Consider the following 26,040-nt stretch of genomic DNA (forward strand, 5'->3'; position numbering starts at 1 on the left):
TATATATATATATATATATATATATATATATATATATATAGTGTGTGTGTGTGTGATTTATATATATATATACATATATATGTGGGGGCGGTATTTAAGTGTGATGTGATTGATACATATATGTCACATCACATTTTTAAATACAGAAGTGTTTTAAATACACACATATATAATCATATATATAATGTCTAATACCCCAAATACAGTTAAAATATTATAATATTTGCCTATTAAGTGATTTGAATATCTTGGAATAATCCTTTATAGATGGTATAACCAGTTCATGTATCAATTAATGTTTTTCAATTTTACATATTCTAAAAAGGAAGATTTCTTTATTAAAGAAGTGTGGGAACTATAGTAGACTGGGGTGAGCATGGCCTTTAGAATCAGATCGGTTTGATACCTGACTTATCTTCTTAGAAGTTAAACGTACTTGGGAGTTATGGAATCTCTCTAAACCTTAATTTTCTGCTGTGAAACGGGGGATATTTAATACTATTTATAACCGTTCAGGATTTTAAAAGATAATGTATAGCTGGCCCAAGCACACAGTATGAGCTCAATAAATATTAATTACTTTCTCTGACGCACATAGCTGGCTTTACCTTACTTGGAGGGGGAAGCATTTCTAGGTTCATGCCTAGGTAACTCCAGATGGTACGCTGAACAGGCAAGGGTCCTCTTAAGTCAGTTCCCAGGACAGCCACGTGGGAGGCCCACAATAAGTGTGACTCTATGGCTGAAAAGGGAGATACGCGCATTATAGAAATCACCCCTTGTGAAATCGGGGACTAGCTGAAGTGGCTTACCTGACATCATAGGAGGGCATGGACAATTTTATTTTGCTGAATTACTTCTCCAGGGAGATGGGGAGTCACAATGAGTTTTCCACTCTTTAATAAAGACAACTACTTTCTATGCATGAACATCCTAGTTTAGACAAGAGGCAGGCAGCTGTGAGAGATATGTGAAGACATTTCAGTTTTATTATCTTTTAGGCATAGACGGGTATGTTAATCCATTTCCACATACAAGTCCTGTAATCACAGATAGGGAGTGAACCTTGAGCTGGCAAAACCTGTCTCCTGTTGCCAAAGAGTTAAGTTTGGAAAGACGAAACCTCAATGGTTGAGGATTGTGCATTATCTTCCTTCCCAGCCTTGCTGTGCTTATGGCTGCTGTTGCACACATAAGCTTTCCGTTTTATGCAGGCATTGATTCACTGGTAACAATGTTGTCCCTTTTTTCCCCAGGCAAACTTTCTGCTTTCAGTCCATAGCTCAGAGTTTCCCATGATCTGCTCTCTAGGTTCTGACAGCTGTTTTTGGACTTAGTTAACCATAGAAGCCAAGAAATAATTGCAGTAAAAACCTCTCTTTCTATTGTTGTATTGCTTCCTTATGCAAATGTCTCTTAGGAATTAAACTTTGAACCTTTGATCTCTCACACCAAAAGATAAAAAGAAAAAATATTTATATGGAAATAAGCTCATTTTAGTGTTCATGGTTTATTGTGGAAAGCAGGTGTTTAAAAATTTTAGAATTTTTTTAACAAAATTCTAAAGATAAAAGAAAAAAAATCACAGTATTTACAGAGATAACAGAATGGCGTAGCCATGCAAAACAAATAACTTTGGTTTTTCCCCTTTCACTTTGGTTTAAATATTGACCAAGATTCAATTTTTTCCTGCCAAATAAAACTTCAATAAATCAAAGTTTTGAGGCAAAATAACATATTTTCTTTTTTCCCATAATATTTTATACAGCATTGAGTCTAATAAGATATTTTATGTATTTAATTCATACCAATACACTATAGGAAGCTTTTATTAAACTGAGTCACTATTGCTCAGACAGCAAACGGTTTACAAATGTACAACAACGTGTGTTTCTAAATAATGCAGAAGTGGCAAAGTATTTATTCCTAATCTTCATCTGACTTTAATCTTCAATTTATTTTTCATTGCCTTCCTAATTTTTTATTCCATCAATCTAAAAAACAAACACCAGTTTTCCTTTTCTCCCAAAGAACACAGTTCTGTACCTGGAAATCTGATGTTCATTTTTCTTCAATAAAGTTATGTAAATCCATGACAAAAATGGCCATGCTGTGTTCTCCCAGAAACCAGGCTTCTGCTTGAAAGAGCAAAGTTTAAAAGTCTAGTCCCAAGTAGCTATTGGCCCATATCCAGCCTACTTCAAAAAGTTTCCATTTACACTACCACCCTATAAATTTCCTCCAGCATAAAACATGTTTATAAAGTTACAAATTTGAATGTAACTAAAGGTATATAGACATTTTATTATACTTTTTGATGTACTGCTTGATAAATTATGTACCAGTTAAAAACACTAAATGATCTCAAGGTGCAGTCAATATCTGTAGCGTAGTTAACAAAAACACACGAAAAAAATATATATTCTATATTCTGTGGAAAATAACACAGCTTTGATAATGATCACTGTTAAAAATCTCCAATTCTGACTGATATCTTTTTTTTTTAAAGGAAATAGGTATAATTTTAAGGCAGTGGATAACCCAAAGGATTTAACTCCAATTTTCAATTACAGTGATTAACATAGTGACCTATGAAAATGGGAATGTTATCCATGATTTTTTCAAACTGACTCTCATTCATTGATTTGTTTTCTTATTTTGACAGAAAATAATTTACTAGCAGGTGTCTCTAAAGGTAAATGCTACCCAAATTCTATGTGATGTTCTTTCCAGAATAGGCAAAATTGTCAGTTTGGGAGCACCATTATTATGTGTGTGTCCATACGTGCATGTGATTTCCTTGAGAGTCAGCTTGTGGCACGTACACAGAAGTAGTTCATCTGGTGCTTGTCAACCTCACTCTTTGCTTCCTCCTCCCTAGTGATAAAAATCAGTTTTTGATTAGGGCAATGTGTGTCCCCAATCTTCACAAGCTGCCACCTTTGGGATTTAGGTGCTTGTGAGAGAGTCTGGGGGCATTACTGATAGCAATCAGAATCAGAAATGTACCTGCTCAGATTATCCATATAAACAATTGAAATAAAAGCATCACATTATACACCAGATTAACAGCAACTCCCAGAACAAAGCTTACAGTGTATAAAAATAGCTACGTAAAAAATTTACATAAAAGGCAAACCAAAAAGGAATTCTCAGTGCAGACATTTACAGAAAACAAAATCAAACCAACACAACATATGACCTATTATCATGGCTGCCAAAACTTGTTGTTATTGTTTGTAATTTCATTTCATTGTTTTATTTGAGATAATTCTCTAAAATCCTGTGACAGCTTGGTAGAATGAACTGCTTAACACTTGAACCATGAATTGCCGTCAATGTCTTTGTATATGTCTTAAATACAATCCACATTCATGCTTCAATTGGTCTATATAGTTTTCTTTTCTCTGAAATGATGAAAAAAAACACAATTCAGATAAGTTACCATAGCAATCACTTTTCACAATCAACATATGCTTTGTACTGAAAGTGATACTCCATAAGAGCTTTTTATAAAGCTCCACTGTCCCGGAACCTAACTGTAATCCCAAGTATTGCTGCAGCTCTTCAACTAATAATCTTTTTGAATTGTTGAAAGTATTTTTGTGAAAACTGCTTAATTCTTATGAAAATTATAAGGTTTTTCAGGAAAATATTTCATTCTGTGTCTCTTCAGGTTAACAAACTCACTTATCCCTTCAACTCACACTCCCTTTTGTGGGCTTTGTCCTCAAGCTCAACTTTCCTTTGAGAATTTACTCTATCTGATTTTGAAGAAAAAAGAAGGTAAACTCTACATTTACAGAGGATTGAGGACCGAATCCTAGAGAAGCAGAAATAAGAATCAGGTGGGAATGCTGCGTATTTGGTCTCCAGTGGAAGGCAGGATAAGGGAAGGAATGCAGATCTTACTCCTTTCACCCAATCATTTTGAGATTCTGGTTTCCAGATTATAAAAATGTCTTATTTCAATCATTCTTATTTTTCTTTCCTGTGTGCATTCTTCTAATTGCAATTCTTTCCCTTGCTCCCTAACTCCTCTATGGGATTAATTTAGGTGACCCACTCAAATCATAACTTGCGGTTTATTTATAATGAACCAAAGTTTTACTATGGCTGTTGGGGATTTTTACACATCTGAGTAAACTATAGTAACACTATTCTCAAGGACACAAAAAATAATTTGTCCAAATGGCTTCTCTGTTTGACTGGCTCAAGAGAACATAAATAAAAATAAAAAGTTCAAATTGAAAGTGGCAATACCATGAAAATATACCTCTTTTGGAGATTATCTTAAAAATCACATTCATATAGCTATTATATATTGATGTATGCAATATATATGCATGTATATATATTATATTGATATATACGTAATACACACATACATATATATGCACATACAGATACATACACACATATAAAATATATACACTATTTGGAAAAGTGTGTGTGTGTACACACACACAAATTTGTTAGTCTTTTCATTAGAATGATTTGAGAGATGGCTGAATAAATATGCCGACACTTTTAAGTATATTAAATCCTTGGATTAAAATTTTTATATTTTAAAATTATTCTCATAATTGCTTTTAAAAATAAAGTATGAGAATTGCTTCTCATCTAATCAAAATATCAATTTATAAAATTAAGATTTTTGCACTCAGCAAAATTTTTGGCATTAGAATAAAAAATGCTTATTGAATGTTAAAATCTCAAAATTGATTTCAATTATTCTGAGGATAATGATTTTTATTCAGAGGATGGGGAGTCCGTTGAGATTCCATACTTCTGAGAATACCTTTCTGAGTAACCAAAGTTTCCTTTTGAAAAACTCTCTTCCTGTTTGAAAGCTGTAATTATAAGGCATCTTAATGTCAAGGCTTTCCCTTTCATCTCTAGGATGTTTCATATTTTCCTGGGAATTATTTCTACAAACCTCAAACAGCCTACCCACCTGGACAACAAGTGGAACAGTTTCTCTCTTAGGCTTCTGTTTTGTGATTGTTTTCTTCTAACTTTTTGTTTTCTTCCAGATTACCAAGATCCTTGTTTACATGTTTTGATGCAGTCCTATGAGAGAATTAAACATTATCACATTGACACACACATATTTAACCTTTCTTATTTTTAATTTTAGGGTTCACATTAATGCATCTTTGAAAAGCAAATGTTATACATCTAATACAGGTAAGCCCCTAGGACAAACAATTCCACATCTGTGAGCCTTGACTGGTAACAGAACACATTCCACTGAAATTACCTTGGTTGTAGGGTTGCATTGAATGTATGCTAAGAGAAAAAGAAGTCAGTTATTTTCAACACAGACTATACATACTTAGTTGCATCATGTTTTTGGCTGGGTTGATTTTCTTTCTACTTTCCGGGAAGTAATTATTATCATTTGATAGTCAAAATTTTCATTCTGGGAAAACACATCCTGCAAATATTTTCTGAAGAAGTTTCATTAGGGGCTTTCAGTTTCTGCATTCCCTATTATGCATCCATGTTGAACCAATGTCCTGTATCCTAGCAGAAGCTAAGGCAGCTCCAATGTGGTGGTTCTCAAACTGTGGCCCCAGACCAGCAGTATCAGCACCCCCTGAGAACGTGACAGAAGTGAAAATTCTGAGGCCCCACCATAGAAGCATGTAAAAGAAACTCTGGGGATGGGGCCTGCAATCTATGATAAACAAGACCTCCTAGTGGTCCGGCTGCATGTAAAGTTTGAGAACCACTGCCCTGGTGGCTTCCAAGGTTACACACGAATACTAGTTTCTCTCTCTTAAGAGCTGAAATCAGGTTTTCTTAAACACACAGCTAAATTCCTTGGTTTTGTGACCACTTCAGAGAAATCATAACTGTATTTCCAAGAGTGTACTATTTCCTTCCCTCCTTCCTCCCTCCCTCCCCTCTCTCTTCCTTCCTTCCATTCCTCCTTTATTCCCTAACTCTCTCCTTGTTATAAGCACATCAGGGGAATCACAGTGATATGGTACTTCAAATTATTATTGCTATATAATTCCTAGTAATACTTCTACTTTTATATAAAAATTATATAGTACCAGACGTGTCTCTTGGTTAAGGAAGCTAGGGTAGAAAACTCCATTTTTCCCTAAAAAATATTTCTATGCTTTAAATAGAACTCCTTAACTCATTTGCTAAGAATCACAACTTAATAGTGTGATAGTGTTAAGAGTGTCATAGTGTTAATAGTGTGTAACTGTGTATGATTTATGTCCAAGTGAGATAAAGACATATGGCTCATTCATACTGAGACATTCACTATATTTAGCCTAAATTTAATTTAATTTGTGATTTTAAAATTCTTAATTTAGCTTAAACTACAGCCTTCTAAATTGATTCATAAGCAGGAGAGCAACCTCAAACCCTGACAACGTGATTGAGTCCTATAATATGTGACAGTATATTTGCATATATATATATATGAATTTACATGTATAAAATAAAGGTATATATGCCATCTACATTATATATATCATATTATATATATATATATATATATATATATACATACCACAGATCATTTGAGGTCTAGTCTCTTTTGCTAATAAGTTACTTAACTAGTAACGAATAAAATCTTAGTAACCTCAATAATATCCATACAAGATAATGTACCTATCATAAGACTACAGTTCAATGAATTTTCAAAAACTGGGTGCATGAATGTAACTACTACCTAGTTCAAGAAACAAAAGAGTTGCAGATGAAGAAATCCCCAATTATACTCCCTTCCAGTCACTTCTACTTCCCCAAAGGTTACTATAATCCTGATATCTCACAGAATGGTTTTACTTGGTTTTATAATTTGTTATAAATGGAATCATACCACATGTATTCATTTCTGTCTGCCTTTTATTTAAACTCAGCTTTATGTTTGTGACATTCATATATAATGCTGCATGTAGTTGTAGGTGGTTTATTTTCATTGCTATAGCTTGTTATTGGGCTTATTTATCTATTTTACTGGTGACAGACATTCTTGCTCTTTATTCCTTCTGGGATTTCACTTATACATAAATTAGATCTTTTGTGTGTGTCCCACATGTCTCTCATGCTCTTGTGTGTCTTATCTATTCTTTTTCCTCTCTGTGCTTCAACTTGGATGTTTTCTATTGATCTGTATTCCATTTTATTTCTCTTGTGCTCTGCTGTGGCCAGTCTGCTTTTAAATTTATCCACCAAAGACCTATTTTTTTTTTTAAGATTTTTTTTTAAAACGTCAAGTCTTTTATTTATATATTTATTTATGGCTGCATTGGGTTTTCGTTGCTGTGCACGGGCTTTCTCTAGCTGTGGCAAGCAGAGGCCACTCTTCACTGCAGCGCATGGGCTCTAGGCGTGTGGGCCCCAGCAGCTGTGGCACGCGGGAGCACAGTAGTTGTGGCTCGTGGGCTCTAGAACACAGGCTCAGCAGCTGTGGCGCATGGGCCCAGTTGCTCCGTGGCATGTGGGGTGCTCCCAGACCAGGGCTCCAACCTGGCGCCCCTGCATTGGCAGGCAGATTCTTAACCACTGTGCACCTATTTTTTAATATTATCTGAAGTCCCCAAAGACCTATTTTTTAATATTATCTGAAGTCCCCAAAGACCTATTTTTTAATATTATCTTTTTCAACTCTAAAATGTCAATCTGATTTTTAAATATTTTAAAGTACATTTCTATTTTCTATTCCATTCATCTCCTTTGGCCATCTTTCCTTCCGCCTTCAATATCTTATTTATAGTTATTTTAATATCCTTGCCTGTTAACTACAATACCCAAATAATGCATAGATCTGCTTGTCTATTTTTCCTCTTGATTATTGATTATATTTTCTTGACTCTTTGCATATCTAGTCCTTTTTTTTTCGCATGACACCATATATAAAATAACAGAAGAGACTACATATGATGCTATTTTCCATCACATAAGGTCCCCCCTTTACTGCAGATAGGTGAGCAGATAGGGTCTGAAGCTCAGTTGCAGTTTTAGTAAGAGTCAGTCTACATCTGGTTTGTCCCTACTCCTAAGTCATGGCCCTCTCAAGTTTCTGATTGAGACTCTGGCATGTTTTGCTTTCTTCAGACCTTAAACACAGAGAGATCCAGCTCTTCCATTCGGTGAGTCTCTACCCAGATCTCCAGCCATCTGTCCCATGACACTTCAAATGTGGCCAATCTCTTTAGTCTCCATGAGTTGAGTGTAAGCTCCTTGATAATAAGGCCCATGTTTTATTATATCTTACTGTCTGACTATGGTAGGCATCCAAAAGATATTTCTTTTCCTGCATTGAACTAACTGACTTTATTATAGTTTATATCTATTCCCTTTTACTGCTCCTTATGACATTAGTGTTCAGCAATATGAAGTCAATACAGACCCAGCTGCTTTTTTACAGATAGGTAAAATAGAGAAAATACTACATTGAAATGACAGAACTTGAGTGACATCTTACTCCAATGTTTGCAGGTAAAACTGCACAAAACTATATGCATAAAAACATGTACCTTGATTATTCTAATAGCACCTTGCTATATACTCATAACTATAATTTCTATAAATCAGTAAGATATTGTGGCAATTAAGGAAAACTACATGATTCTCAAAACCTTTTTCTTGTATTCTCCTTGCATCCTCTCACCTCCCTGACTTTTCCTTCATTCCTTTTCTCTCTACTTTTCTTTTCACACCCTCTCTTTCTCTTTTATTCTTTCAAACTCACTTCATTAAATACTATTCTTTCCTCCAAAGTAAAAATTCCAACTTGCAGGGAGCCAGTAGAGAGAGAGATAAAAGAATCAATGTTGTATAAGCATAAAAATAAAATAAAATAAAATTAGCAATGTAACAAATCAATTTTGCAATTGTGTTTTTTTTCAACCTACTTTGACCAGTATGGGAAGAAGGAAGTTATAATAAGTTTGAGGACATAATATTTTCACAACTGAAAAATAAAGCATGGACCAGTCCCTCCCATCAGGAAACTTGCACAAGCCTCTTAGCTAGCCTCATCCACCAGAGGGCAGACAGCAGGAGCAAGAACTACAATCCTGCAGCCTGTGGAACAAAAACAACATTCACAGAAAGTCAGACAAGATGAAAAGGCAGAGGGCTATGTACCAGATGAAGGAACAAGATAAAACCCCAGAAAAACAACTAAATGAAGTGGAGATAGGCAATCTTCCAGAAAAAGAATTCAGAATAATGATAGTGAAGATGATCCAGGACCTCGGAAAAAGGATGGAGGCAAAGATCGAGAAGATTCAAGAAATGCTTAACAAAGACCTAGAAGAATGAAAGAACAAACAAACAGAGATGAACAATACAATAACTGAAATGAAAACTAGACTAGAAGGAATCAATAGCAGAATAACTGAGGCAGAAGAATGGATAAGTGACCTGGAAGACAGAATGGTGGAATTCACTGCTGTGGAACAGAATAAAGAAAACAGAATGAAAAGAAACAAAGACAGCCTAAGTGACTTCTGACACAACATTAAACGCAAAAAGAGTCGCATTATAGGGGTCCCAGAAGGAGAAGAGAGAGAGAAAGGACCAGAGAAAATATTTGAAGAGATTATAGTCAAAAACTTCCCTAACATGGGAAAGGAAATAGCGACCCAATTCCAGGAAGCACAGAGGGTCCCATACAAGATAAACCCAAGGAGAAACATGCTGAGACACATAGCAATCAAACTGGCAAAAATTAAAGACAAAAAACATTATTGAAAGCAGCAAGGGAAAAACAACAAATAATATACAAGGGAACTCCCATAAGGTTAACAGCTGATTTCTCAGCAGAAACTCTACAAGCCAGAAGGGAGTGGCATGATATACTTAAAGTGATGAAAGGGAAGAACCTACAACCAAGACTACTCTAACCAGCAAGGATCTCATTCAGATTCGATGGAGAAACCAAAAGCTTTATAGACAAGCAAAAACTAAGAGAATTCAGTACCACCAAAACAGCTCTACAACAAATGCTAAAGGAACTTCTCTAAGTGGGAAACACAAGAGAAGAAAAGGACCTACAAAAACAAACCAAAAGCAATTAAGAAAATGGTCATAGGAACATACATATCAATAATTACCTTAAATGTGAATGGATTAAATGCTCCAACCAAAAGACACAGGCTCATTGAGTGGATACAAAAACAAGACCCATATATATGCTGTCTACAAGAGACCCACTTCAGACATAGGGACACATACAGACTGAAAGTAAGGGGATGGAAAAAGATATTCCGTGCAAATGGAAACCAAAAGAAAGCTGGAGTAGTAATACTCATATCAGATAAAATAGACTATAAAATAAAGAATGTTACAAGAGACAAGGAAAGACACCACATAATGATCAAGAGATCAATCCAACAAAAAGATATAACAATTATAAATATATATGCACCCAACATAGGAGCACCTCAATATATAAGGCAACTGCTAAGAGCTATAAAAGAGGAAATTGACAGTAACACAGTAATACTGGGGAATGTTAACACCTCACTTACACCAATGGACAGATCATCCAAACAGAAAATTAATAAGGAAACACAAGCTTTAAATGACACAGTAGACCAGATAGATTTAATTGATATTTATAGGACATTCCATCCAAAAACAGCAGATTACACTTCCTTCTCAAGTGCGCACGGAACATTCTCCAGGATAGATCACATCTTGGGTCACAAATCAAGCCTCAGTAAATTTAAGAAAATTAAAATTATATCAAGCATATTTTCTGACCACAATGCTATGAGATTAGAAATGAATTACAGAGAAAAAAATCCGTAAAAAACAGAAACACATGGAGGCTAAACAATACATTACTAAATAACCAAGAGATCACTGAAGAAATCAAAGAGGAAATCAAAAAATACCTAGAGACAAATGACAATGAAAACACGATGATCCAAAGCCTACGGGATGCAGCGAAAGCAGTTCTAAGAGGGAAGTTTATAGCTATAAAAGCGTGCCTCAAGAAACAAGAAAAATCTCAAATAAAATATCTAACCTGACACCTAAGGGAACTAGAGAAAGAAGAACAAATAAAACCCAAAGTTAGCAGAAGGAAAGAAATCGTAAAGATCAGAGCAGAAATAAATGAAATAGAAACAAAGAAAGCAATAGGAAAGATCAATAAAACTAAAAGCTGCTTCTTTGAGAAGATAAACAAAAGTGATTAACCATTAGCCAGACTCATCAAGAAAAAGAGAGTGAGGACTCAAATCAATAAAATTAGAAATAAAAAGGAGAAGTTACAACAGACACCGCAGAAATACAAAGCATCCAAAGAGACTACTACAAGCAACTCTATGCCAATAAAATGTACAACCTGGAAGAAATGCACAAACTCTTAGAAAGGTGTAACCTTCCAAGACTGAACCAGGAAGAAATAGAAACTATGAACAGACCAATCACAAGTAATGAAATTGACACTGTGATTAAAAATCTTCCAACAAACAGAAGTCCAGGACCAGATGGCTTCACAGGTGAATTCTATCAAACATTTAGAGAAGAGCTAACACCCATCCTTCTGAAACTCTTCCAAAAAATTGTGGAGGAAGGAACACTCCCAAAGTCATTCTATCACCCTGATACCAAAACCAGACAAAGATACTACAAAAAAAGAAAATTACAGACCAATATCACTGATGAATATAGATGCAAAAATCCTCAACAAAATACTAGCAAACAGAATCCAACAACACATTAAAAGGATCATGCACCATGATCAAGTGGGATTAATCCCAGGGATGCAAGGATTCTTCAATATATGCAAATCAATCAATATGATACACCATATTCACAAATTGAAGAATAAAAACCATATGATCACCTCAATAAATGCAGGAAAAGCTTTTGACAAAATTCAACACCCATTTGTGATAAACACTCTCCAGAAAGTGGGCATAGAGGGAACCTACCTCAACATAATAAAGGCCATGTACGACAAACCCACCGCAAACATCATTCTCAATGATGAAAAATTGAAAGCATTTCCTCTAAGATCAGGAACAAGACAAGGATGTCCACTCTCACCACTATTATTCAACATAGTTTTGGAAGTCCTAGCCACGGCAATCAGAGAACAAAAAGAAATAAAATGAATAGAAATTGGAAATGAAGAAGTAAAACTGTCACTGTTTGCAGATGACATGATACTATACACAGAGAATCCTAAAGATGCCACCAGAGAACTACTAGAGCTAATCAATGAATTTGGTAAAGTTGCAGGATACAAAATTAATGCACAGAAATCTCTTGCATTCCTATACACTAATGATGAAAAATCTGAAAGAGAAATTAAGGAAACACTCCCATTTACCATTGCAACAAAAAGAGTAAACTATCTAGGAATAAACCTACCTAGGGAGACAAAGACCTGTATGCAGAAAACTATAAGACACTGATGAAAGAAATTAAAGATGATACTAACAGACGGAGAGATATACCATGTTCTTGGATTGGAAGAATCAATATTGTGAAAATGACTATACTACCCAAAGCCATCTACAGATTCAATGCATTCCCTATCAAATTACCAATGGCATTTTTTATGGAACTAGAACAAATAATCTTAAAATGTGTATGGAAACACAAAAGACCCTGAATAGCCAAAGCAGTCTTGAGAGAAAAAAATGGAGCTGGAGAAATCAGACTCCCTGACTTCAGACTATACTACAAAGATACAGTAATCAAGACAATGTGGTACTGGCACAAAAACAGTAACATAGATCAATGGAACAAGATAGAAAGCCCAGAGATAAACCCATGCACCTATGGTCAACTAATCTATGACAAAGGAGGCAAGGATATACAATGGAGAAAAGACAGTCTCTTCAATAAGTGGTGTTGGGAAAACTGGACAGCTACATGTAAGAGAATGAAATTAGAACACTCCCTAACACCATACACAAAAATAAACTCAAAATGGAGTAGAGACCTAAATGTAAGACCGGACACTATAAAACTCTTAGAGGAAAACATAGGAAGAACACTCTTTGACGTAAATCATGGCAAGATCTTTTTTGAGCTACCTCCTAATGTAATGGAAATAAAAACAAAAATAAACAAATCGACCTAATGAATCTTCAAAGCTTTTTCACAGAAAAGGAAACCATAAACGAGAAGAAAAGACAGCCCTTAGAATGGGAGAAAATATTTGCAAATGAAGCAACTAACAAAGGATTAATCTCCAAAATATATAAATGGCTCATGCAGCTCAATATTAAAAAAACAAACAACCCAATGCAAAAAATGTGCAGAAGACCTAAACAGATATTTCTCCAAAGAAGACATACAGATGGCCAAGAAGCACATGAAAAGCTGCTCAACATCACTAATTATTAGAGAATTGCAAATCAAAACCACAATGAGGTATCACCTCACACCAGTTAGAATGGGCATCATCAGAAAATCTACAAACAACAAATGCTGGAGAGGGTGTGGAGAAAAGGGAGCCCTCTTGCACTGTTGGTGGGAATGTAAATTGATATAGCCACTACGGAGAACAGTATGGAGGTTCCTTAAAAAACTAGAAATAGAATTACCACATGACCCAGCTATGCCACTACTGGGCATATACCCAGAGAAAACCATAATTCAAAAAGACACATGCACCCCAAATGTTCATTGCAGCAGTATTTATAGTAGCCAGGACATGGAAGCAACCTAAATGCCCATCTACAGATGAATGGATAAAGAAGATGTGGTACATATATACAATGGAATATTACTCAGCCATAAAAGGAACGAAATTGGGTCATTTGTTGAGACGTGGATGGATCTAGAGACTGTCATGCAGAGTGAAGTAAGTCAGAAAGAGAAAAACAAATATCGCATATTAATGCATATACGTGGAACCTAGAGAAATGGTACAGATGAACCGGTTTGCAGGGCAGAAATTTAGACACAGATGTAGAGAACAAACCTATGGACACCAAGGGGAGAAAGTGGCGTGGGGGTGGGGCTGGGGGTGTGATGAATTGGGTGATTGGGACTGTCATGTATACACTGACGTGTATAAAATTGATGACTAATAAGAACCTGCTGTATAAAAATAAATAAAATAAAATTCAAAAATTAAAAATAAATAAATAAAATAAATAAAGCATGGACTATAAGAAGCTCTTGTAATAGTAATGATTAAAAAAACAACCCACTTCTATTTTGTCAATCCTTACATTTGTAACACTGTAAACTCTCAGGAAAATACAGAATAAGCTATATGGCTATACTTGAGAGTAAAAAGAAGACATTAGAAACTGAAGGAAAGTTGACCCCTATACTGAGTGAGCTCTACTTTTGCATAAGTTTTCCTCTGAGGGCATCTCCCATTTGCAGAGGCATAGGCTAACTAGAACTAAACCTTGAAATCAAGGGTAATAAAATCTCAAAAAAGGAGAAAGCAAAAGAGTGGTGAGGAGCCCAGACTTGTGTGTAAACTACACAAATGATCTCTAAACTGCACGTGTGGAAGAAATTTCATGTAGCCCAGAAGAAAGCAACACCTGGAAAGCTTAAAAACCTGACATAGATTTTAGCTGTTACCCACACAGAGGAGACAGAGTTTGTAGTTGAACCTTACCAAGCCAGGAGTTATTGGCAATCATGTCAATCTTTCTACTGAAATCCCAGAAAAACTTAGTAAAGACTATGTGTCAAGATTCAACATTCACCCTAAGACAGATGTAAAATATAAAATGTAAAAGTAACAGTGACATGATCAAGGAAATCAGCCAGTAATCTAATTCGCTGCCAGGAAAAACAATCCATATCCTTTAGCCTATACAGTAGAACCTAGGATCTCTGCAACATATCACCAAACAAAGAATAGTTATGAATAAGAAGTTACCACACATTAAAAATGAAGAGTAAAATAATGTAACACAAAGTCCAGAGAATGCCCTTGGATAATAGACACTTTGGAAATAACAGTTAAGAACTTTAAATCAGTATTACATAACATGTTCAATGACTTAAAGAAAAGTATGGTAACAATGAGAGAACAGATAGAAATCTCAGTACTGAAAATGTAAACGAAAGTAATTCTACAACTTAAAACCACAATATTGGAAATTAACAATTCACTAAATTATCTTATCACCAGATTGGAGGTGCAGAATAAAGCCTCACTGAACATACGGTCAAAAAATATAAATTATATATTCTAAAAAATTGAGAGAAAAATAATAGAAATAAAAGAAGCAGATCCTCAGTGACCTGTGGGACAATAGTGAGCAATCTAACAAATGTGTAATTGGAGTCCCAGTAGGAGAAGCAAAAGAGAATTGGGACATAAAATATATTTGAAGAAACAATGAAAAATATTCCTAGATTTGTTGATGTCCATTAACTTGCATCCAAAATGGTCAGCAGCTCCCAAGGAGGAATGATAAAAAGAAAAACACATCTAATTACATCATACTGAAAGTATTTGAAAGCAAATATAAAGACAATGATTTGAAAGTAGCCGTACAAAACTTGTTCAGGGGAACAATGACATGAAAAGCAGCTGATGTCTCATCAAGAAAACAATGCATAACAAAGTTAATTCAACATCTTTAAAATGCTGGAATAAACCTCTCAAACCAGAATTTTAAATCTAGTAAAAATATATTTTAATCAAAAGCAAAATAAAGACATGTTGGGCTTCCCTGGTGGCGCAGTGCTTGAGAGTCCGCCTGCCGATGCAGGAGACGCGGGTTCGTGCCCCGTTTCGGGAAGATCCCACATGCCGCGGAGCGGCTGGGCCCGTGAGCCATGGCCGCTGAGCCTGCGCGTCCGGAGCCTGTGCTCCACAAATGGGAGAGGCCACAACAGTGAGAGGCCCGCATAACGCAAGAAAAAAAAAATAAATAAATAAAAATAAAGACATGTTAAATTGAATAAAAGAAAACTGGGGAAAATTATCACTAGCAGACCTGTGCTAAAAGAAGTATTAAAGAAAGTTCTTTGGTTGAAGGAAAATGATACTAGATGGAAACTCAGATATATAAGAATGAATATAGGGCTTCCCTGGTGGTGCAGTGGTTGAGAGTCCGCCTGCCGATGCAGGGGGCACGGGTTCGTGCCCCGGTCCGGGAGGATCCCACATGCCGCGGAGCGGCTGGGCCCGTGAGCCATGGCCGCTGAGCCTGCGCGTCGGAGCCTGTGCTCCGCAACGGGAGGGGCCACAACAGTGAGAGGCCCGCGTACCCCAAAAAAAAAGAATGAATATAGATTGTATATGTGCTAAAATATAAAATACTATTAAAATTTTTTATAAAGACAACCATTTAATGCTATATATATGCATTATATATGACTCTTGAAATATTGTATTTTCATATAACCTCTTCCATCGTTTTTGCTCTTTTTGTCATACCCATTACAACTGCATATATTATAAACCTCACACTAAAATTATATGGAGGAGGATAAATGAAGTTATAATGTTTTGGGGTTTTAGATTATTACAGAAGTTGACTGTTATAAACTGAGTTCTTATTGAAATTCCTAGAGCAACCACAGTAAAAGAATACAAAGACATATAGTTAAAAGGCCAGTAGATAAATTAAAATGTAATACTAAAACTTATTGGAGTGTCTCAAAAGAAGGCAGGAAAAGAGAAACAGAGGACAACTAGAAAACAAATAGGGAGCTGGTGGTCTTAAATGTAAATATATCAATAATTAAGTTAAATGTGACTTGGCTAAATCCTCCAATTATAAAGTAAAAATTGTCAGACTATAATAAACAATCAAGACTCAACTACATGCTCTATACAAGGGGTTAAGATTTTTTCTGAAAGGTCCAGATAGTAAATATCTTAGTCTTGCAGGCCACATGGATTTGTTTCAACTCTTCTGGCTTTGCAGCATAAAACAACACAGGTAACATGTAAAGAAATGGGCATGGCTGTGCTACCATAAAACTTTATTTACAAAATTAAGCAGCAGCCTGGGAGTCATAGTTTGATCAGTCTCTCTGTGTATGAGATGCACTTTAAATATAAAGAGATAACTGAAAATAAAAGGATAGAAAAAGATACACATACTATACACTGTAAGCATATGAAAACAGTATGGCTATATTAATATCTGGCAATGTAAAATTCAACACAAGGAATATTACAACCATAATGAGAGACATTTAATAATTATAACAGGTTCAATACATAAGCAGGTCACAACAATTGTTAGTGTATGTTCCTTATGAAAGCCTAAAGCAAAAAGTGACAGAACTAAAGGGAAAGATAGCCAAATATACAATCTTAGAGAATTTAACAGATCTTTCTCAGTAGCTGATAGGGTAAATGGACTAAAATTCAGTAAGCATGATCATAATGAAATAACTAGTACTGGGCTAGCTCTAGTACTGGACGTGTATGCTTGTAACCTTCTTATCAATGCATTATATGTGAAGTGATTTCATATAATTTGAAAAAAATCTATAAGAATAAGAGGATTTAAACAAACTATTAACTACTTTAACATAATATACTATAGAACACTCTACCCATCAGCCACCATATAAGTTTTTTCAAGTGTTGAGTAGCATCCACCTGGAAATACTGCATGCCTGCATGCTAGGCCAAAAAAAAAATCTCAATGCATTCAAAAGACTAAAAGCATACAGACTAGGCTGTCTGAACAAAACGGAATTAGATGAGAAATGTTTTGAAGTTAATAGAGTTCTAGTTACATGGCTCCAAAGTAGAAACCACAAGAGGAATATAAAAATATTTTGAACTGAGTAAATATGAAAATATAACATACTGAAATTTGTGGAATGTAGCTAACCCATTGCTGAGAGGGAGATTAAAAGCTTAAGTTATAAAAAAAGAAATGCTAACATCAGTGATCTAAATTTTTCATTTACTTCATGAAATTAGAGAAAGAAGAGCAAGTCAATCTCTAAATAACTAGAAGAAAGAAAATAGTAATGACAAGAGCAAAAAAAATTAAATTGAAAATAAGCAAAAGAAACAAAAACAAAGCAAAAACTTAGTTATTTGAAATCATCAAGAAAATTGAAAGCTCCCTAAAAAGGCTGAACACGATGTATGATAAAGGAACAAAACATAAATTAAGAAAATTACAGAACAATATTCCTCATGAATGTAGACAAAAAAATCCTTAATGAAACATTGGCAAATAGTATCCATCAATATATATATAAATTATGATACATCACAATAGAGTGGGATTTTTTCCAGGAATCCAAGATTGGCTTAACATTCAATCATCAATCAATGTAACTTACCATTGTATCAGAATAAAAAATATAAGAAAACAATATGATTATTTTTAGAAATAATGTAGATATAGATAGAATATAGATGTAGATATAGAAATGGCATTTGAGAAAATTCAACAATGATTTGTGATAGAAACTCTTAGTAATCTAAGAATATTAAAAAATTTCTTCAACCTGTTAAAGGACATTATGTAGCAACGAATTTGGCCTTGCCCAAAGACAGGTCTGGCCTTCGTGCTCAGTTCCTGGGAGATAATCTCTAAACAGTTAGAATTTTCTGAGTGATAGGAGTGGCTTTCTTATTTGTGGTGGGCTTCTTGGATCACACCTGATAGTTTATGCTGAGGAGATGTCTCAGGGCAGGGCCATCAACACCCAATCATCTTGGGGTGGAGACTGGCCACACCTGAAAGAACAATCATACAGTTTAGGGTGGGGGCTTTGGGCCATTTGATATCAGCCTGACATCTGGGGAAGGGAGAGGCTGGAGATTGAGTTCAACCACATGGATAATTAATCAATCAATCATGCCCATGTAATGAAGTTTCAACAAAAGCTGTGGACACCAAAGTTCAGGTGAGCTTCTCAGATCAGCAATACTCCATGCTTTTGCCACTCATTGAGGTCAGTAGAGTAACAGGTCCCTGAGGACAAAGGAAACTTCACATTTAGAATCCTCCCAGACTCTGCCCTGCACTTCTCTTCTCTTAGTCAATTTTAATGTATCCTTTACTTGTAATGAATATAACCATGAGTTCTGTGAGTATTCTAGCAAATTATCAAACCTGAGGGTGGTTTTGCAAAACCCCAAACTTGAGTTGACAGCAGAAATGAGGGTAGTCTTATGTGAACTCTTCTCTCTAACTATGTATTTGGACCCTAACTCCTTGCAGCTGGAGTCAGAAGTCTTGGGCAGACACGGCAGTCTGGAGGACACTACCCTTAACTAACTCTGAGTAGGCAAATATCAAAAATGTACAGCTAATATCATACATAATGGCAAATACTGAACAATTTCAATCTCTAAGATTGAGAATATGTAAAGATGTCTGCTCTCCACATTTCTATTCAACATTGTGTTGAAAAATAAATAAATAAATAAAAAGCATATGAAATGGAAGAAAAGAAGTAATATTATTTCTATTTGCAGATAAAATGATTGTTTACATAGAAATCTTAAGGAATTCACAGAACAACTAACAGAACAAGTGAATTTAGGAAGATGGTTGTATGCAATTCAACAGCAAAAATTAATTATATTTCTATATACTAATATAAAAATGGAAAATAAAACTCACAGAATAATTGCATTTATAATAGCTGCAAAGTACATAAAACATAAGAATGAACTTTATAAGACATATCAAATGTCTACATTAAAATTTATAAAATATTGCTAAGAAAAAATGGAAAATATTTAAGTAAATGGAGATATATAGGATGGTCATGGTTTGGAAGACTAAATATTTTTAAGATGTTAAGTATACCCAAACTTATCTAGAAATTCAAAGCAACCATAGTCCCACAAAGCTTTAAAAATTGGGGGGTGAGGTAGAAAGTAACAAGTTGCTCAAGTTTATATGGAAACACAAAGATATAAAATTACTAACACAAGCAGAACATCAAAGTTGAAGGACTATTATGATGATGATGAGGAAGATGAGGATGACAAATGTGCCAAGGCCAAAAAGGAAGTTTTTCTAACCAATGGTGCTAGAATGACTTGATATGTATATGATATATATATATATATATATATATATATATATATATATGGCATAAAACAAGCAAATAAACTAACTTTATCTTGCACCACACACAAAATAGCAGATATATACTCAAATGTAAAACTATAAAATTTCTAGGAAAAGACATAGAAAAATATCTTTGCCACTTTGGAATAAGCAAAGATTTTGTAGAGTGGACACGAAAAGCAGTAAATATCATAGGAAAAAATTGGTAAGTTGTTATTCATCAAAATTAAAAACTTCTGCTCGTCAAAAGACAGCATTAAGAAAAGAATAATCAAGCCATAGACTTCGACAACATATTTACAATATATAACAAAGGTTTTTGATATAGAATATGTAAAGAACCCTTACAGAGCAATTACATAAGACAAATAACAATAAAATCATAGGCAAAAGATTTGAATAGTCGCTGTACAAAAGAAGCTAACCAATAAGTACATGGAGCTTAAAATCATTAGGTCTCAGGGAAATGCAAGTTAAACCCAAAATTAGATATCATTTCACACCTCCTAGAATGGCTAAAATTAAACAGAACAACACCACAAAATTTATGCAAAGATGTAAAAGAAATGAAACTTTATATATTGCTGGTGGGGCTGCAAATAGGACAACTACTTTGAGAAAGCTGTTTGGCGATTTCTCATGAACAAGTATCTACCCTACAACCTAGCAGTTCCATTTCTAGGTATTTGCCCAAGAGAATGAAAACATATGCCCACAAAAAATGCTTATATAGAAAGTTGGTTTTAGCCATATTATTCATGACAGCCCATACTGGCTGGAAACTATCCAAGTGTCCATAGATAAGAGAATGGATTAAAATAATGTGATATATTCTAACAACGGACCACTACTCAGCAATTCTAAACAATTAAATCATTAATACATGTATTGATATCTCAGAAACACTGTGTTAAAGGAAAGAAGCCAGATATGAGTACATTCTGTATAGTTCCATTTATATTAGGCTCCAGGTTAAGAAAACGTAATCTCTGGTGATAACAATCAGCATAGTGGTTGCCTAAGGGAAAAAGGATGGCAGGGCTGGACAGGAAGGAATTCCAAGGGAACTTTCTGAGGTGATGGGATGCTCTATATTATGACTGGAGTAATGGTTACAAAGGTGTATAAATTTATCAAAACAGATTTAATTGCATATTTAATGTAAGCGAGTTTTACCTTAATATAAAAACATTATACAGCGAAAAGCTAAAGCATGATCCTCATGGCCAGGGATTGAAAGAACCAGGCAAAAAGTACAATGAGAATCTGGATACCTTTTCCATTTCCAATACTATTTACTTTCTAGGTGGATTTAGTATTTGTCTAGGGATGAAAAGTAGTTTCTGTGATTTTACCAAATTCTATCAAACAAAAGAAGGAGGTATTCAGAGGAAGGGAGTGACTAGAATTCCCTCGAAGGAACTCTGTGGTATTCAGGGCAAATCATAATATCTTTCAGCATATCTGTCAGGTAAAATCAGGCTAAGAATCTCTGCTCTCAGTCTGGAATTACAAAAAAGCACTTGTTAAGAGCAACATGAAACATATTTGTAGAATAAGAGCTGAGTAACTTCAAACTGATATTTTTCTTATTTTAAAGTTACAAAACAAAAGTAAAAACAATCTCCCTTCTTTTCTTAATCTCACTCTCCAAAATCATAACTGCTAACACTCTTATAATGCCTTAATGTGCCAGGCACTGTTCTAAGTGCCGCATAGGTATTAAATTATTTTAGCCTTAGGATATCTCTGTTTTACATTGAGACTAATAAACTTGCTTGTGGTCATAGAGCTAGCAAGTAGCAAAACCAGGATTCAAGCTCCAGCAGTCCTTCCCAGCGATGTGCCAAGTTATACAAATAAGCTAAGTGTTAACCACTGTGAAATGTACCAAATAGAAATAAAAATAGTGTTGCTGCTGGGGGAAGGGGTATTCACTGAGTCTATGTATATAAGATTTACTTGGAATTTTTAATGAATTTCTCCATTTTTGTTATTGAGAGTCCACTCTCTCTTGCAGGGAAAAGCCTCTAAAAATTATTCTGATTACTTTTGGGCTCAGTTTTGAGGTTGATGTGGTAAAAATAAGATAATTTTATGGAAGTGTCCTTTTTAATTTGGGGAAATTTCAGAGATCTGAAAGCAGGTTAGATTTCCATCTACTACTGGAAGAGAACAAAAACTTATTTAAAACATTCCCTTTAGCAATATTTTCACTCAACATTTTTTTTTCAGTCAACTGATTTGAGGGATGAGGTTAAGACATTTATAAAGAACGAGCACTTGGGTTAAAATAAAAATTGTTATAGCTATTTGTCTTAAATGTTCTCAATCAGTCAGCTTTTTTTTATAACTTTAAAATGAGATAAAAGTTAAATAATAGAATCACAACAAATTAATATTGGAAGACTCTGTAATTAGTGAGTCAGAGAGAAGAGTCTTGACCTTGGGGTCAGTGAGTCTGGGTTCTCATCCTCATGTGTCAAGTCTTAGCTGCAAGTCCCTGGACAAGTCCCTCCTGTTAAGATGCTTGCTCTTCTGTAAATAGGGGACAATAGGATCTACTCACAGGGTTGGTGTGAGGATAAATGTATAGTGTATGTGAAAGCCCCCAGCAGGTGACAGGGACTCACAAAACTGATGGTGAGTAATGGACAGCTGCCCAGGCCACATAGCTACTGAGTGGCCAAAGGGAGTTCAGTCCTCGCTCTCAACTCCCCTTCTGTGTTATTTCTGTAAGTGCAGGGCTATTAAGGGTTCAAGTTGCTTTTAAATAACTTTTTAGAAGATTCTTAAACTTTTTTGTGAGATTTTCCCCAGTACCATAAACTTGTTTCTAGATCTCCTTGAAAGGAAGTAGGGAACTAATCTAGTGGTGTCTTCTAAGTGTGCCTTTTTTATTTTTATTTTTTCGGTACGCGGGCCTCTCACTGTTGTGGCCTCTCCTGTTACAGAGCACAGGCTCCGGACGCGCAGGCTCAGCAGCCATGGCTCACGGGTCCAGCCGCTCCGCGGCAGGTGGTATCTTCCCGGACCGGGGCACGAACCCGTGCCCCCTGCATCGGCAGGCGGACTCTCAACCACTGCGCCACCAGGGAAGCCCAGTGTGCCTTTATTTTAATGCTTCAGAGTTGCTAAGAGACTGGATGGAGGTGTTACTAATGCTACAGTAGAAATCATATTGCAGTATATAAATGTATCAAATCAACATGTGGTACACCTTAGATTTATACATTGTTGTACATCAATTATATCTCAGCTAACAAATCGGTTAGAGGGGGGATGAAGGAGATAGGAAAAGTGAAGGAGGATAGGAGTTGCAGACATAACCAGTACATCACAATCTTGGAATGTGGTGCCATTTGAAAAGATACAGAAAGTGTTATAACAGAAATGTATATTTGGAAAATAAAGACAATACCCATGTAAAATAATTCACACATGAAAGAGTTCATAAGACTTTAGGTTTCCCAAGTGTAGGCATATGTATAACAAACTTGAAAACTCAGAGGCAACATGAGGAATTATTATCACTTCCTCATTTAGAGGGGCATTTTCTGTGATTTCTAATTTATAGCATGCCTGGGACACAGCACAGAAGGGCACCAGGACTATGGGTATTTAAGACTGGGACCCTGGCGGTGTGGAATTGCCACTTTCAGCAAACCGGCCGTTGATACCTGTGCAGGTAATTAGGGTCATACCCATGAGAATAGTTATTTTTCTTTCTTCCCTGGTCACAGCTCTCAGCAAAGTAAGTTTCCTCCTGGGCCAAGCTTAATAATGAGCTAGAGGAGGAGAGGAGGGCTCTAACCACTGCATCTTAGAGACAGTTGTCAGCAGTTTCTGGGTTTGAAGAAGGAAACAAAGAAGAATAAACAGTTGGACTTATTACAAGTTTCAATTTGATATCCTTAGCATTTCTAAGATTCTCCAAAGAAACTCTCCACTAAAATAGATTTCCTAATGTCCTTAGTGAAAAAGAGAAAATGGCTTTCACTTGGGCAATAGTAAATATGGGAACCACCATTATGTAAAATATCAGTAGATCAGAATAAATGTAACAGTACTGAATATGTATGAAAGCAGGATGCCACTGGCATGTATTCAGCATCATCGTTCAAAGTGTTTCCTTTAGGTGGGTAATGTGCTAACACAGCCTGGGCAGAGGCAGATGCTTGAGGAACAGGATTTCCCTTCACCTTTGAAACAATAATTAAACCAAACACATGAAATTTAAAAAAAATAAAGTGAAATGCTAGAAGAGATAAAAATTGAAAACATTATGTTTTGATGCTATCTCTTTCCTCTGGAAATGTTTCAGTTCACATGTAGTAGGAGAGGGCAGGGCCATGAATGGTTCTGCCCTTTGGGTGGCCAATAGCCTTGTGATTGACTAAAGGGGGACTCCAGCATTTCCACATTATCTTATTTCCCCTCTAGTCTCCCCTGTTATTTATGCTTTAATAGAATAATGGGGCATTTTCTTTTCTTCCTTCTTTTGGCTGCCTGCCAGGCTATGGGTAGGGAAGGAAAAAGAAACGAAAACTTGGATTAGCTTGATGTCTAATACAAGGTGAGAGGCCACATCAGCCCTGCACTTGAGAGCACACCCTTCCACCCCCAGCACTATATTAAATACCAGCAGGCAATCAAAGTCAGAGACGAAGTTTTAATTCCAAAGAAGTCCTGGTGAGGCAGCAAAATATATTTGAAAGTTTATATGGGATATGGAATAAGATATTGCATGTGTTATCTTAGGCAGATTACACTCACTGAGCCTTAGATACTATGAAATATGGTTACCTTATTAAAATTTGAGGATTTGAGTAAAAGTACAAAAAGAGAAGAAGATGCTTACATAGTAATAAATGAGGAAAGTCACTCAAAATGTGCTATAAATGGTCCTTCAGCACCATATTTTCAACTTATTCAGCAGGGAGTCTGAATAAGTTCCCTCATGGGAACATATATTTGATTTTAGACAGAGTATTGGTTGGAAATAGAATTCAGTTAAAATCAACTTTCTTGCAAGATCCTGTTCCATATATTAAGAGATACTAATAAGAAGGGTTTTAGAAAGCCTTAATTTAACAGTATTTCTTGAAGTTTGGGGGTTATAGGCAGTCTTCTTTAGTCTTTTGCCAATTTAGGACTGTCGTTTTTTTTTTTTTCCTAAGACAGTAGTAGAATAGTAAAGCATTATAAAAGGCAAAACTGACAAAAGATATTTGTGATTTTTAGACTTCCATATTGCCTACATATTGTACAAAAACTTCATGAAAATAGTCATGAGTTCCACAGTTGCAAAAGATAAATCTCTTGGTAAACTTCCAGTATTCACACAATGTGTATTTTGAGATTACAAATGTCTGGTTAATGCTTGCTTCCAGTTTAGTGATAAGAAGTATGGTGGTGGTCAAGGGTCTCTTAAATGCAACCAACCTGGAAATTATGGTTTTAATACAGTTCTGAATAAGTTTGTGGCTACATCATGCTACCTTACATTTTTCCTTTATCTTTGACTCTTTTAATTTTTCATTAGTTCTTGTAATATAAGATATGCAGGAGAGAATTTCGAACTCAAATAGTAACATTCAACTTCCTGCAGATATAAAAACAATGTTCAGAGAACAGGATGGAGAGAAAGGGAGTAAATAATTTAAAAAGTAATTGAATTATCTCTAGGTCTTTAATGTTTCCTATCTGTTAAACAACTGGGTTTAGTCAATTAATAACTTTTGCCTGGAACTGTCAGTTAATACCCTACATACACAGGAAATGGTTGGAGTCATCCATTCTCACTATCAAAATATCTCAAATTAAAAAGAAAATTCCAGTGAGCAGTTATATGAATCAAAAGAGCAGAGGAATCATGAGCCCTTATTCTGCAATGAATATACCATATCACAGTGTCAAGCACAACTGCTAAGCATATCCTTTCCATATTTAAAATAGATATAAAAATATGTATCTCATATTAGTGGAATGGGGAGTGCATGTTATTTGAGTAGCCACTAGGTATGTTAACAAATGTATTCTT

General features: G+C 35.3%; 1 protein-coding gene across 2 annotated transcripts in view; it reads right to left on the minus strand.

Moving 5' to 3' along the window:
* Positions 1 to 958: 958 nt before the first annotated feature.
* ALCAM (activated leukocyte cell adhesion molecule) overlaps positions 959 to 26,040 on the minus strand; it is a 207,389-nt gene continuing 182,307 nt past the window's right edge. For both annotated transcript variants that reach the window (XM_007467094.1, XM_007467093.1), the window contains 2 exons: positions 4,958 to 5,073; positions 959 to 3,407 (listed from right to left, as the gene is read on the minus strand). In XM_007467094.1, the coding sequence (XP_007467156.1) occupies positions 4,986 to 5,073 (88 nt within the window). In that variant the 3' untranslated portion in view covers positions 959 to 3,407; positions 4,958 to 4,985. The remainder of the gene's footprint in view (positions 3,408 to 4,957; positions 5,074 to 26,040) is intronic.

Source organism: Lipotes vexillifer, unplaced genomic scaffold, assembly GCF_000442215.2.
Source record: "Lipotes vexillifer unplaced genomic scaffold, Lipotes_vexillifer_v1.1 scaffold1397, whole genome shotgun sequence".
Lineage (NCBI taxonomy): Eukaryota > Metazoa > Chordata > Mammalia > Artiodactyla > Lipotidae > Lipotes > Lipotes vexillifer.